The 16,403-nt window shown below is 41.1% G+C and overlaps 2 protein-coding genes across 2 annotated transcripts in view; one reads left to right on the forward strand and one right to left on the reverse strand.

Annotated features, from left to right (window-relative positions):
* Positions 1-16,403, reverse strand: part of rnf123 (ring finger protein 123) — an 89,928-nt gene that overhangs the window by 14,173 nt on the left and 59,352 nt on the right. Inside the window, exons 36-37 of the mRNA XM_030776738.1 lie at positions 7,695-7,822; positions 1,888-1,982 (exon numbers count right to left, since the gene is read on the reverse strand). Of these exons, the coding sequence (XP_030632598.1) occupies positions 1,888-1,982; positions 7,695-7,822 (223 nt within the window). The remainder of the gene's footprint in view (positions 1-1,887; positions 1,983-7,694; positions 7,823-16,403) is intronic.
* amigo3 (adhesion molecule with Ig-like domain 3) lies at positions 14,548-16,026 on the forward strand. Its single transcript, XM_030776739.1, has one exon. The coding sequence runs from the start codon at positions 14,548-14,550 to the stop codon at positions 16,024-16,026; it is 1,479 nt and encodes a 492-aa protein (XP_030632599.1).

Below are 16,403 nucleotides of genomic sequence, written 5' to 3' on the forward strand. Positions count from 1 at the left end.
TTATGGTGTCAGTTCCACTTTAATCTTGATGAGCTGTTGAGTTGGGAGTTGCTTTGGAATTGCAAGGTCATGTCATAAACTCTTTAACTTGAGTCAAATTGAATTTGACGTGTTAGATTAAATGGAATGACGAATTCAATTTATTTCAGGGGTTCCGGCAGTATTTACAATTCAACTTCCACCAGCACTTAACATGGCGTTAAAAAGCATTCATGGCCATTTCCAATTCATTACCTTGGTGATCTGAGGACTTGCAGGTAAAGCACTTGCACTATAACTGTAATTATATATATTTTACATCTTATGTGTGTGTGTGTGTGTGTACATGTATATATATATATGTACATGTATATATATATATAAAATAGAGAATATCTTTATATAGCTGTCAGTATTCTACGCACTTTTATTACTAGAGACTATCAGCTCATGCACGATAAACAATAAAACTCATTTTAAACAATACAAAATTATGAGTTTAAGACTGGCTCACCCAACTATACAATTCTGTTTTATATACCACTACATGGTTTCTGAAGAACACTGAACTATTTGTTCTTAAGATGTCCAGAAAATCTGAACTCAAGAACTAGCCATAAATTTACTATGTAAAAATGCATCAATATACGTTCACAGACTAAGCATTATAGTAACGAGTTAGTTATATCAGCATTATAATACTGGGTAATGCTGAAATGGCTTACTCGTGTCTAATAAAGTAAGTATGTTATTGGATTAGGTTGACAATGACATCTGAAAAATACCCATAATACATGGGGATCCACCAGGATGATGCAATTAGTGTTTCTACTTCCCAACATTTTTCAGTGACTCATTAGACTGCGTGAGCAGCAAACAACCTGTATCTTTTCAAAAATTTACCTACCTTACACTCACAGCAGCAATTATACAAAAACATTCCCATTTCCCCATTAATTCAGTCGAATGGGACTCCACCCACACACTCCACTTCAACCGCCAAATTCATTATTAGGTCAAATGCATGCAAACAGCATTTACAATGCAAATTTCCAGACGTTGAATCACAAAATCAAGCCAACTGAAATCAAAATCAAACCAACATGTTTTGAATTCATGAAAATGCCAAGATTGGAATAAAATAGTTCTTTATCAAAGACATGCTTGAGCTAAATCAGTCCAAATTTGAATATAAAATATGGTCATGCATGTGCAGTATACCAAAAGCACACTGTCAAAGCAAGAGGCCTAAATGCAATTCCTCTTTGTCTACTCAGAAGGATGTTCTATACTGAAAGGAGGAAACTCGGATCATATTTCTGACTGCACAGAGAATAGACTGGTCTTTCTCCTCAGGCTAATGCTGCACTTTTCTCTGAATGTTGCCCCTTGGGCTACACATCCATTAGATTAAAAGAAAACCACAGGTTCCTCCTAGAACACACTCATCCAACCTAAAAAACACTTGCAGCCTTTTACTGAAACCCTCTATAGTGCATTATTGGAAAAGGGCAAATGGAACTATTGTAAAGAATGATCCGGCACAATACGACCTAAAGAGCAACAGAGATTATTCCACTGTATATAACCAAGGGCAAGCCTATAAGTACATATGCATACAAAGTTCACGATACGTAAGTCCTTAAGTTCATGGATTTCAAAACAGATGTTGCGATGAATTTCAGAAAAACATTTAAGTCCATGTCTCAGATGATTCACATAAAATGTTCTCTATGCTAAAAACCAAAAATGGAACACATGTCAAGAGAGAAAATTGTAGTAATAAACTAAAACCAGCTGAGGAACAGGAATAGCATGCAGGTTTCATTTAATAAACCAATTTTTCTTCTAGCCACATCCATGCTTTAACTGTCTGATAATGGCACCTGTCTGGTTAAATGTACTCACTGCTGTGCTAGCCGCTGCTTGCTTGGATTCTTCAGTTAAGAAAGCCAGCATCTGTTCGACCTTCTGCTCCTCCTCTGTGCTGATATAGTCAGTGTCTATGAAGGGCGAAAGAAAAAAAAATCACACACTTCATAAGCTTTCAAAAACTGTATGGATGCGCAGAGTTCATAAAAAAGGTGAACCAAAGGGCACGGGTGAAAAAAGCAAGTTCACAGGTAAAATCACTATGCTATCAAAACTCATTTTGACACCTTCTGTCAGGATGACCTTGCATGATCACACATTTAAAATAAATGCATTAGAATGTCTTGTCTAAGAATTACGCAGGACATTTTGTACCTTGATACCTCAGTAAGCTACAGTTCAAACAAAAATATTTTGCAAACAAAGGATATTCTTAAAAATCATAAAAAAGACGAATATTGGCAGAATAATGCAATATTTGGTTTATTATGAAATCGCCACATTACTTTGTATTAGATGATACCTCCTCTATATTCATATAATCTTATATGAGATTTTTACCTCTTTCATTAAAGCTACTTAATGACAGCTAGGGGAATTTCTACTCTGTGTGATACAAACAACTATGAAACAAATGACTAATAAAAACACAGACAATACTATTTCTATGACTTCAATGATGGTATTAAATAGTCTCTGAAAAGACATCTTAATAAGATCTTCATAATTAGAGCAAATTATCAGTAATAACAATGGCTGCACAGGGGAAGTAGTAGTACACGCGTTAATCACTTGGAGTTGGGAATCATTCTCCACAACAGTACAAAAGAAGTGGTATCCAAATTTGAAGAGTATCTCAAAATTTATTCCTACAAACTCTCGAAATGAATAATATTTATTAAATGTTCTACTTAATTTCTTTGTCCAGGGCAAGGGAGCTTGAGGACAATTGTAACAGAGTAGATGCCACTGACATTCTGGTTTCAACTTCAAACACCAATGTCAGCCCAGACAGGCAGAGAAGGGAAAAAAAAGATCAATGTTGTAGAAAAGTCTTTCATAAATTGCATTTATGACTCTGTCGCAATCCATCAATCAGAAGGCTATGTACGCAGTCCATCAATCAGGGGGCTATTGCCTTAGGCACTGCTGGCTAATTGTTGCACATGGGGACTGTAAGAATGAAGGCCCCCGCCCACCTCCCCCTACTTTCAACCTCGTCACAAGTCCTGCTGGATACTGAGATTAGGCCAACAATTAGTGTCTCATGTACAGAGCTACTTTCCTGTCTTTCATCACCCCAACCTCCACCCCCAAACCCCCATTCAATCCCCTGTGCAATTTCATGCCTGTCTAGTCTGTATGCTCTCAAATAGGCCTTGACATTGCCAATCATCGCTGCTGTACCCAGGGTTTTGAGCCAGAGTGACAGTGACAGCAGCAACCTAAATTACACGAGGAAAGGAGAAAACCGCTACGCCTAAAAATGTGTGGTAAGTGTGTTAAGATCTCAAGATGCAGCAGCTGTCTTTATCTGAAAGTATGGTCAGACGCATGCCCGCGGAGTTATCGGTGGTGCAGTGCGATGTAAAGAGATTGCTTGGCTGGCATTATGCCAAAGTGCTAAGAGCACAAGGCCCGAGCACTAAGGGCAGAGAATTTCTTTTTAGTCGATTTCAGCTGATGTCAAGCGTATCCCCTCAGGCAAGAGCTGCTTGATTACTCCCAATTAGGCGGAATCAAGTTGTCCTTGCATAGGACTATTTCTCATTTACATTTTATATGAATACCCTGCCCAGTCATATTCATTAGATCTCATCAGGTTGTCCTCTGTTTTTCTGATAGCCCAGGTCTTGTTGCTAAATGTCATTGTGAAGGTTAAGGCAAGAGTTCTGCTGATTGCTACTCAGGAAAACACTTGCTTTTAAACTTGTCAATGATTTGGAGTAGAAAATCATGACTCATATCATAAAGCACGGAACACCTGCTACCATTAGAAATTCAGTAATATTTACATTCCACACACCAATTTGTTTGCCTTTTTGTACATGACCCTAGAAAACTTTATTTACATTCCAATGGATTACTCTATGGTTATTCGTTATGTCACTTTCTAAGCCTTGCTCTTTAGAAAAGTAATGCAATATCCCATTTTTAAAAAAGTTGTAATAACTACCCATTCTGAGTAATAGGTACTCAGTGAGTAACTAGTTACTATAATGGTTACTCATTCTGAAAAATGAGTAAGATCAAAGATTACTACACTACTGTTCAGTACACAAGGGCATTTTGACATTATAGCCACAGAATACAAAGTACACTAGCCACTGTTTAGCTGATACAAGTGCAACAATATACAGTATCAGATTGGTAGGCAAAGACAGAGTGTTTAAAATAATAATACTAAGACAGTTCGGTAGCTCTTAGATGAAATTTTACTCCCAGCAAGAGTCTACAAAGATAACTCAAGCTTCACCCACTCCCACCAACACAGTTCACCCTCCACTGAGGGTTTAGTCTCTTTCCCACGCCACTGAGATATTAATTAGGTTCCCAGTCAGCCATGGAGAATCCATGTTAGAACTTCGGTATCGATCAGTTCTGGATCCCCTTTTAAGGTGGCAACCATTAGGCTGAGATTGCATCAACCGATGGCACTACCATTAGCTTCAACTAGCGTTGTCCTTAAGGACAACCAACAGGACTCACCATATCCTGTTTGACAAAGAGACCAAAAACTCAATAACCAGTTTAAAGAGGGACATGTCTTTAAAGTGCTCATGTAAACCACCAGTAACATGGATGCTTTTATACAATCTTATCTGCTTTACCTTCTTATCTCGTTCATTTTCAAGCAGCTTTTTTTTTCTCCTCCACACACTGAGCTTGGACTACCCCAAACACTCATACATTAGGCACTGTAAGCCTACCTGTTTCTGTCCGTATCACAAAAGCAGCCTCTGTAGCAGGCAAGAAGCACTTACTGTTGCAGTAGGCAAACCCCTGTCAGAGCTGTAGCACATTAAAGTAATCAGTCTCATCAGAGTTGTTAAAGTTTGATAAAGCTCATTAAGCTAGGACTTCTCCCTTTTAATTCATGACAGTAAAGGCTGCTGTTCAAGCAAAGCAGAACAAGAGGAATAGTAAACAAGACAGTTAATGAGAAAGGCGCATTATTGTCATGGTTCAGTGAAGCTGTCTTTGCTCAGACAAATTGTGATGAAAACTTTACATAGTTGAAAGAGAGAGGAGGAAACCATCTTCTGAGATCAAAAGCTCAAAATGAGCAGAAGGCATGGAAAGCAATATCAGACAAGGCTGGCACTGTTAGTTAATTGTTCAAGGAGTAGTGTCTGGCTGTTCCACTTAGAATGATTTATGGCATATTCTGTTAACTGCAATGTAATTCACAAGAAATGTTTTTGAGAGTTTGCAAAGCATTTTCTTATGAGTTCAGGTTTGGCTACAATCTTCTGGAAATGTAACCAGCAACAGACTGATAATTTACTGATAGCCTTTATTGAGGTAGCAAGAAAACAACACTGCTAGCATGAGGCTGCATTAATTTCATTAAACAGTGTGAAAACCTGTCAAGACTGGAGGCCAGACACCTTTTGCCATTTACATTTGTGCAATTACAGCATCACTTGCCTCACATTTATCACCTTTTCAATGAGGAGACACAGGGGGGAGGAGACAGAGGAGACACTGAGATCGGAAACACGAGATGATTCTTCGTTATGGAACACTTTATTTTTCAGGTGTTTACCTGCGGAACAACTGAGCAATCCAATTACATCAGGTGGCAGCTTCCCAGAGCAAACATCCTCTACAATCACTCTTTGTTTGTATGTTTTCAGAAAGAAATCTTGTAGCTCTGGTGAAATCAGCTGTTGGCTGAGAATTGTGATTTCTCTCTGGATCTACAGCCACAGGTTGGAAAGAAGCCTTTAGATGGCCAGGCAAAATCACATCTTTGGAATAGCATGAGGAACAGGCTTGGATACAGACGACTCAATTTAGAAGCAGGAAAGCAGGGGGTCTTCAGAGTGAGAGGCGAAGCAAGAATGGAGGCTGGATATGGTGTCCATGGCGACCCTTTGTCCCCATGGGAACGGAGGAACCCAAGCGCCTCCTCCAACCAGAAGATGTCACAGGAGCAGGCGTCATGCCACATTTTTTGCCTGGAGCTGAGCTGAATGGCTTTCATGGGGTGCTGAAAATGTATTTCATATGAGCAAATAAAAATAAAGGCTGAGACTGCTGCTTGATTGAGGACTCAAATCAAATTTCAGTTAAGACTCAGGATATCTTCACTCAATCCTAAGCCTGAGTGTAAGTATTATGTATCTTCTACACATCAAATCTAATGCCTCTTGCTCATGGTTGAGGATCCATGATGATGCACTCCTCCACTTCTATTTCCTGCTTCCTCTCTTTTTCTCTACAAAACTCAATTGAAATTGAGGGACAAGAACAAAAATACACTACAAGTACACACCATACACATTATGTACGCGCCCTCTGAACTAAATTAACTGAGTACAAGTTGAGAAAACACGGTTCAGGTTGTTGACATTTGCTAACAATCAGAGCGTCTTTGGGATTGGAGAGAGTATGTGGACAAGCAAGGCATATGAGCCAGGTAATATACAGACAAGGTGGAAAGCTGAACTTTATGCTGCCATAGTTTCCTCCTGTCCAGCTAAAGTCTCTACAGTCAAGTCCCTCTAACTGTTTAGATGCATGGGCCTTAAATGCAGAGGGGAGATGCAGCAGCATCCCCTCCAACTAAATTATTCATTGAGGCTCTGTAGATTACAGCATACAGTGATGGAGGGAGCTTGAGGCAGTTGATATGTGTGGCCAGACGGTACATATGAGCCACAAAACTAGGAAAGCATCAGCGAAGACAATCAATGGAATTACACCGCAGACTTCAGCAGATGTTCCGATTCAACTGTATAGCGCAATTTGAAAGATTTCAAAGATAATGGACTGAGTAGATACTGAACTGATTTTGGCCTGTGCTACAAAGCACTTTTTATTGTCAGAGAGGCATTTTGTACACAATGGAAAATGAGGAGAAAAAGAATCTTGAAAATGGTACAAAAAAGTGTAGAGTTAGATAAGATAGATAGATAGATAGATAGATAGATAGATAGATAGATAGATAGATAGATAGATAGATAGATTGTTTCGCTGGCTTTAGAGTAGGAATGAAGTGACGGTCTGATTATACTGTTTATTGTTGGTTTGAAGAAGTTCGTATACCAAGTATAACAAACAGCACAAAACATGAAGGCCTTAAGGGAAGATTCCTCAATAAAATATTAATGAAAATCAGACAGAGAGGGGGTTGGTTTTGAACCACTTCTCTTTTGACCTGAAGCTACCAGTCATCCAGAGGAATGAGGTAAAGGTATTTTCTCTCCCAGTCTTTTATCTCCCAACACAGGGAATTCATTGCCTTACAGATATTCATATATTTAGGTATTTTACAGTCAGTGAAAAATGAAGTATATAGATTAAGTAAAATACACAACCTATTTCATATACCAATGGAAAAGATCAAGCAAAAGCCATAATGATAAAAAAAGGCCATTATCACTGAAGAAAATGATGTTGAATTGATGAATATATTCATGGCTAATGCGCAGTGCCTGTGATGTCTCCGGACAGAGAGATTGCGCCTTCCTCATATAAACCGGCTACTACTGATCTATAATAGATTGCACACTATATAATCAGCCAGAGATCTGAGCTTTAGGGAAACAGCCCTTTATATGATTTCAGCTCTATTCAGCAGTTCTATTCAGTAAGTCAGTAGTTTTAACACTTACAGGCATGGAGGGAGAAGTGTTTGCGGTCAGCTCCAGCAGCAGTGGCCTCCCCTTCCCCGAGAAGGTGTTGAATGGAGTGCAACTGGAAGCAAGGGTCAGACAACAGCACCGAAGCAGCACGGGTAACCCTGTAAGTCAAACACACACACACATGGAGAAGTCTGCATCAGAGGCAGTCCTATAAGCACAGGTCCTGGCACAGATAAGAAGAGTCACTTAAGCGTCAATCACTTGATACCACAGCAAACAGTACCAAAATTCCTGAGCAGGAGAAGTAAACTACAGTTCTAAAGGAATGTGACAATAGACCACAATGACTGTGGTGACTGTGACAATTACCAAGGGAGCTTTATTTGTTGGCAAATGACAGGTGTCCTAACTCAAATCACAAGAGCAGCCTAAAAAATATCACTCCTGAGAGTGTGTCAAGGGAAAGATAGATTTCTGCATGCAGCCTTGAAGCGAAAAGAAAAATAGAGGCATCCCTGTGTCAAGATGAGGGAGATGTCAATTTAACAGGAAGCAGTAAACAGCCTGTCGAAACACTGCTATGTGTGAGGAGGGTCAACACAGCACAACAGTCTCTCTGCCGGTGAGAAAACAATACAACAGCTACCACAAATAAGCATGTGTCTGCTCCTCGAGAAGAAAGACACACCATCGTTAATACGGCCCAGGGCTGAAACAAAGGAGCCATGAAACAGACTTCTTAGGAAAATATATATATATATACATATATTTATGTGTGTGTGTATATATACACACACACACACACACACACACACATGTCCATTCTGAGCTAAAGCCTCATGAATGTGCATTGACACCAAGCATAGTCTCACTCCCAGAGGTACACCTGCTGTATGTTTCATACTGGTCAACTTCCCTTATCAATCTTTTATGTGTGCTCCTGACAAGCCTGCTTACACCCACACATGTGAAAGTCTCCGTGATGCGAGCAGTGGAAAATGGGGATCTGTAATGATCTGCTGCATGTTCAAAAGCCCTGCTGCTTTGTGCCTCTGATTGGAATTATTTGCCAGCGAGTAATTTTGTGAAATGGCAAAACAGGAGTTCAAACAAAAGGGAGAAAAACAAGAAAGACATGCATAATAAGGAGAATGGTCAGTGGCAATAACAGTGCAACACTCTCTAACTTACACAGAGACACACAAACAGATGCAAACAAACACAGGCACTGATGCTCAGACACACAGAAAAAATGTGTTTGGAGGACATGGCTAGCTGTCACACTGACGTTACCACAAGACATATACAGACTGACAGAGCTGGAGAAGATACAAAGATTAACAACGGAAGGCTGGTAAACAAACAAATCACACATGGGTCCAGTGTCACCCCAGCTCTCTCTCTCTTACTAACATACACACACATACACATAGACAAACACACACACACATACACACACACAAACACACACACACACAAACAAACAAACACACAAACACACATTCCATGCACCTGGCTGCCCTCCTGATGTGCTCTGGGAGTTGCTTTGCTGGAAGAGGCAGAGTAAGGGCATGTAGGAAAGACACAAAATCCACTACACGGCACACAAGCGCACATGAACAAAAGCAAACACACACACAGACGAACAAACAGTCTGTCTCACTCACATATACACACTTGCACAGACATCCAAAGCCATCTGAGTGAAACGGTGTTTCCACCCTCCCATCCCTCTGCTGTGGCACTAATACACATGCTACATGTCCTTCACATTCGCTCAGTGGAAAATGAAGGAGCAATCTTCATTACAACTTCAGAGGTACACAACCTCAGTTCCCTTTGTGTGCTATTACCTGTGCTAGAGCCTTGCATCTGAAAACTCTCTCGTGTATATTCCGAAGAGCTTTTCCACCCAGTCCTCTGCTACAAGCTCACTCTGTTCAAATAGTTTCCTGGTTTTGGTTTAGCTTCTACAGGTATCTAAAGCTGAAATATACTCCATGTCCAATTTTTCCATGGTTGTACTTGCAAATTAATATTTTCATGGAAATTAAGGGTGCCAACAGGTTAAGGGTGCCATCAGGCTCAATTTTCACAGGAACATAAGAATGAATAAATGAACGAATGAATGAATGAATGAATGAATGAATGAATGAACAAATGAATGGATGAATTAATGTAAATTAACAGCAAGAATAAACTCAACATCAATGATAATACTAATAAACAGTGGTGAATAATATTATAAGTAGTGTTACTACTACTACTAGTAGTAGTAGTAGTAGTAGTAGTAGTAGCAGTAGTAGTAGTAGCAGTAGTAGTAGTAGTAGTAGTAGTAGTAACACTAGTAGTAATAATAATAATAGCATCGTCACTGGTGAGAGAAAATCTGGGAAAATATCAACCAACCATTCATTTAGCTTTTTTCTAGTTTATCACAAATGATTTACAAATAATCTACAATGAAACAGAAAAAATAAAGAGAAAAATATTTTCAGTCTAAGGGAGAAAGATCATCTTCACTTTAAGCGCTCTGCAGGTGTTTCTCAGGGAGCGCGCTGCTTTAAAAGTTTATTTTAAGGGTCTGTGGATTGCAAGAGTCTATGACCCTCCGCAGACATATTCCGAGTCACAGTTTCACAGTTCTGGGTATGGGCCCAATCCAGTCTTCTCTCCATTGGCAACAGAGCCCAGCAGGGGGCTGAACAGCTGAGTGTGGGGGAGGCACGCTGGACCGGGTGTCAGTACCACACACACTTCCCATGATGCGCTTTCACATGGGCTTTTACATATGTCCTCCAGAGGGGGAAAAAAAGGAAGCTGGAGGTGGCATGCCAATGCATCAGGTTGTTTACAAGAATAACATGGAGGAGTTTAGTGCATGGGAAATGGCAAAACAAAAAAAAAAATCTATAATCCTTTCACTTTCAGAGGGAATGTGATATTCCACGAGGGCAGGTGTACCATTTTATGGTTAGGACAGAGTGACAAATCCCCCACAGTTTCTGTCTTTGTCAGCAAAACTAGTCAACTTATAGTGGCAAAACAGGAAGCAGTGAAGAGCAATCTACTGTCCACTTCAAATACCTGCAGTTCATGAGGAAATGGAAAACAAATTGTCTTTCAGTTTGTGCCACAGCTGCAAAAGGCTTCCATTAAACAATCAGAAGACATCAAACATTTCAGTGACTTCAAGAAGACAGTAAAGTATGACAAAAGAGAACTCTGCGGCAATCTCTCATCTCTCTTTGTACAGTCTTTCTTTTTGCAGCATAGTCAGAATTAAATATCCAGTCAAGTAAAAAAAAACGGTTCACTATTTCCCCCACCACTTTTTCTTTCCAGTCTTTCTTTTTCTATGCTTTTGAACACATGACATTTACTTCTTAAAATCCCAACATTTTGTTAGTTGCCCTTTCAAAAAAAAAAAAAAAGAATTAGAATTAGATTAAAAGAGGGAAAAAACATCAAAACCCTTTGTTTTATGCAATGGGATGACAACATGCTGTCTGTATGTCAACAAAAAGAACCAAGTAGGAACGCTGATATTTCATATCATAACACATTGACCTCTTGCTATCGCCTTTGTCAGGTTTCAGTCGGCTTAATATGAAGAGTTAAGAATTTATTGAGAATTTTGAAATAACAGCCAACAGAAGCACAACAGAAAACTTTTCAGAATCATTAATACAGAATGTCAAAGGAGATTAAGTAAAGATGCTGAAAAAAGTCCCACATCAGTTTACTCTCAAAGTGGAATGTGCTCACTTTTTATTTTCTGCTTATTTCTTCTGTGAGTGTCAGCAAAGCGCTGAATAAATATGCCTAAACTATACAATTCTAGCTAGCCTCAGAATCACTCTTTAAAGTCACTGTGCAAATCAAGACTGGTTTCGATAATTCTTTTTTCCAGCATTAAAAATTTTATTCTGATGGGTGCCACTACGTCTGATGAACTAGTTGTGTATGCCATCTACACACTGTAATGGGAAAACAATTAAAATATTTATGACACTATGGCAAGATTTCCAGTATTTATCCAAGTAAACCAATGGGTCATATTCATGTCAGCACAGTAGCTGTCAGCAGCAGCACAATAATAAGCACCTTGATGTTTCAATGATCTCCGTTATCACCAGGTATAAAGTGACTTCCTTGTCAAATTGATGGTTTCTGGAAACAGAGAGAAGAAGCACCGAGCTATTAACCTTACAGGTGCCTTTCGTACCTTTGGACTTTCCTGTGCTTAAACTGTGGTGCTTTTAAAAAAATGTAACAATGGAATCTGGAACAATGACATAACCTAGGATTTGAGAACGGCAAGAGCAAAGACCTCCAGAGCTGGTTTATTTGGAGAAATAAATAAGTGGGGAAAGCTCGCATGGCAAAATTGGAAGTGACATAAATTGGAAGTGATGTCATAAAAATCATGATTGCTTTATGACACATAACCAATACAAAAAAAAAAAACTCAATGAAATAAGAACATGCATTTTGTTGTTTCAGATAAGGAGATTATTCATATTACCGCTAAGGAATTAATCTGTAATTTGATATGCCTGCATAAAACTGTCTACAATATCCTGCCCTCAGGTCATCTATGATATCTGTAGTCTTCCAGTGCGTCCAGAGGACATCTGAGATGCTATGTTAAAATATGACGGAGACACTGTGGGGTCTGTCTGTGTGTGGGAGTAGGTTGCAGCCCTTAGCAGTGACCCCTAGCAGTTGGCGCAGAAAGAATAATGTATCATGACAGCAGTAAGAGTGGTAGCCACTGTGACTGAGGGACTAACACAGCTCAGAGTCAACATGGACAAAAAATATATATGTGTATATATATATGTACATGCGTGTATATGCATATAAATATGTAAATATATATATGTGTGTGTGTGTGTGTATGTGTATTTGTATATAAACATACAGATGATTTGGTTTGTTTTCATGTGTGTGGATTTATGTATTTATTTATTTATTTATTTATTTATAAATGATACATACACAAACATGAAAACAAACCAAATCATCTCATGTTTGAAATACTGCAAAAGCACAGACAAGCACACACTATCTTAAAGAATATATAAATAATCCTGGAGTCCTGTCTACATACACTACATGTATATCAAAGGAATCTCGGTATTTATGACACATGATGCATAATCTAACAATGATAATAAAAACAAATATTAAATAAAACAAATAAAACCAGGTAATAAACTCATGACTGAAAGGCAGTTCAGCATCACTGTCAAACTGCCATGAACGAGGACACGTGAGGGGAAAAAAATGCATTTGACACAGATTCACGGTTAAAATGCAACACCGCCCCCAATACTGATTAGCGTGTTTCTCCTGAGATGTCCCTTTGATAATTAAGGCTGTTTAAAGCTGATAGTAAAGACTGTGAGCCACTGAGAGCAGAACAAACAACCTGCTAAAGACATTCATGGAAAAAATAAATAATAGGAAGGAAAGAAAGACCAAAAGAGGCTCTAGAAAGCCCTTTGCTTTCATAATCCCCTGCTGGAACCAATCAGTGCTTGGAAGAAACCCCTTACTGCTCCTCCTCTGTAACTCCATGCCTGCCTGTTTATAAAGCGGAGTGGGAGAGAGGAAGAGAGGGAGAGAGGGAGACAGAGAGTGTGAGAGAGAGAGAGGCACACGAGCAGGAGCTGTTAGACAGAGCAACTGAAAAGGAGGAAAAGAGAGAAAAACACAGAGAAAGCAGCCAAGTAAACAGGGAAAAGAATGAGGGAGGAACAGAGGCTTAACAAGAGGGAGGATTAAACGAAAGTTTCTGAGTTGGGAGAACTGCCAGATCCAGTTAAAAGGCAGAGCCTGACAGTGGCTCCTGACGACACATGGATATAAGAGACTATGGAAACTACTGGACCAAGAGGAAGCAAAGATAAGTCAATTTAGTTTGGGACTGATGTTGACAGAGTGATATCAAAAGATGGAGACTTCTTGTGGAATAAAGGGATGACAGCTGCCTTTAGTGCTCCTCTGTTTAACAACCAGAGCCCTTACCAAACAGCTAAAGGATAAAAACGGTTTGTTTGTTCAGTCCAGGCTTCTTTCAACTGCTGTGTGTGTGTGTGTGTGTGTGTGTGACAACTTGCACATCTGGTCAGCTGAGTGCTTGACTGTGTTAACCGAGCTGGACAGAATGCTGACTTTCTTGAAAATCTTGCCCATGTCTGCAGCACCCAAGATTTGCTCATGTCTGCAGACCTAAGAGTTGATTTAAAACTTGCTCTCTCCAACATTAACATCACCACTGCAAAAGGACTGAGTGGAGGAAAGTGACATCTGCCTCAGGCATGGGGCAGGACTGGCTGCTTTCCATCGGTTATTCCTGAAAGCCTACAACCCCAGGGTGATTTTCTCGTCTGAAACGACATAGCTCACTTCAGCACTCAGCATCCACGTGCTGCAGATACTTAGAACTGCAACCAGTCTAAAAAGCTGATGGACACAGGCTGAAGAGTATCTGTGGACAACTTGTAGGTGAGGTGTACACTTTTTTATTATTCTTAAAGCAAATAAAATAGGTTTTGTCTCAAACAGTACACTCTAAACTAAATCAAGAACAAAACTTTGCTTGAAGCTGCAATAACATTATTTCGACAAAACCTTGAAGAATACATCATGTATTGAACTTGGGCTTGAGTACATTAACTGATTGACTTACTTCCGTATTTTGTTGCCCAGCACTTCTTGTGGAAGACATTTCAACAGAAATAAGAGGATGCTTTAGCTCACATCTTGCTGTCCTATATGAACCTGCTTTAAGAACAGGACACACAGCGTGTTGACTTCTGCCACAGTGCACTCTGGCTACTTTGCCATTCCCCAGCAGCATCCTGACAGCACAATGCTGTGCACTCAGGGTGTGGCCACCCTTCTGATTCTGATTTCCCTTCTGCTGCAATTGGCTAGGGCAAATCTCCCACCAGGCTGCTTGTCTGCATCTGACATCCTAAGCTGCAGCTCTCTGGGCCTAGAGCACATACCAGTCGAGTTGCCTGTGACAGCTGCCACTCTGGACTTCAACCACAACCGGTTGACAAAGCTGGAAGAGGGCAGCTTTGCTGGGCTGCCTCATCTCGATACTCTGCGGCTGGCCCACAACCGTTTGACAAGGATCTCCCCTGGAACCTTCAAGAATACAAGCCACCTGCGCCACCTAGACCTGTCCTCCAATCAGTTGCATATATTAGAGCACCACTACTTCCAGGAGCTAGTGTGCATAGAGGAGCTTCTGCTTTTCAATAATCGCATCACCCGAGTGGAGAGTAAAGCCCTGACCAGCCTGAGCAACCTGCGTAAGGCCTACCTCAGCCACAATCGTCTGACCGACTTCCCTTTTTTCTCCATTCAGGAGCACAGCCACCCTTTTCTAGGAACACTAGACCTCAGCTCTAACCGCATAACTAGGTTACCCCTGGAGGACATTGCAGCCTTGCCAGTATCAGTGCAGCGTGGACTTTTCCTGCACAACAACACTCTGATCTGCGAATGTTCCATGTACAGCATGTTTCGGCACTGGGAACAGAAAGACTTCATCTCGGCCAAGGAGTACAGGGAGGAGCACACCTGTCTGGTGTACGGGGAAAGACGTGCCTCAATACGGTTCTTCCAGCACACACGCTTCTTTGAAAACTGCACCCTGAATTTTCAGGGCACATCTGGGGACACGGAGAGCAGTCTACTAGCATACGTAGGGGATTCTGTGTTGCTGGAATGTCAGACTTCCTTGAAAGGACAACACCTGATCTATCAGTGGGTGTCCCCACACCAGGGATATATTGCTCCGCCAGGCAATAATGGTACGTTACGTATGCACCCTAACGGCAGCCTGGAAATCTTGGCTGCACAGGTGGAGGACACAGGAGTTTACTGGTGCATGGTGCAGGACCGCCACCAGCTTCGGAACGAGACAAGGGAACTGAATGTGACAGTGACACTGCGCCGCCATGAGGTTGAACATTTCAACACAGGCTTCACAACCTTACTGGGCTGCGTGGTCAGCCTCGTGTTGGTCCTCATGTACTTGTACCTGACACCTTGTCGCTGCTGGTGCCGCAAACAGCCTCCTCCCGCTACACCCAGCCCAGCCAACGAGTGCAGTGCCCAGTCCTCTATCCTGACACCCACACCTCCTGCAACCACCGAGGGCCCAGGCCGCAAGGTCAGTAACAACAAGCATGTGGTCTTTCTGGAGCCAATCAAGGAGGCGCAGAACGGGAGGCCGAGGGCAGCCCTGGCCTCCGAGCATCCCAAGCTGCAGGTGCTTCGAAGTGATGCCGACTCTGTCACCTCTGTCTTCTCAGACTCCCCAATTGTGCCATAGCACAAGCCTGCCCTCACCCCCCGCCCCCAGCTCACTCTCCTGTGAGAGTGGGTCCTCCAACCTGCCAGGCAGCTAAAGCACTGCCTCTCAGGACAGGATAGGACAGGGAGAAGGCTTTGAAAGCCCAAAGGCAAAGGAGGAGCAGACAGGGATGAAAGAATAGAGAGAGTAGTACAGACAGAAGAAGGAAAAAGAGTTAGAGAAAGACAGACAGAGCTCATTTCTGCATATGCTCACCAAGCTAAAGGCTTGGCCAGGCTGTAGGGGCTTTAGGAAAGGGTACAATCATCATGAGTGAGAAAACCACTTTGGATGACATGTTTAAAATAATGAGTCTAAAGGGCAAAGATGTCCTTATAACACTAGTGGAGCCTATT

This window comes from Chanos chanos, chromosome 6 (assembly GCF_902362185.1).
Source record: "Chanos chanos chromosome 6, fChaCha1.1, whole genome shotgun sequence".
In the NCBI taxonomy this organism is placed as follows: domain Eukaryota; kingdom Metazoa; phylum Chordata; class Actinopteri; order Gonorynchiformes; family Chanidae; genus Chanos; species Chanos chanos.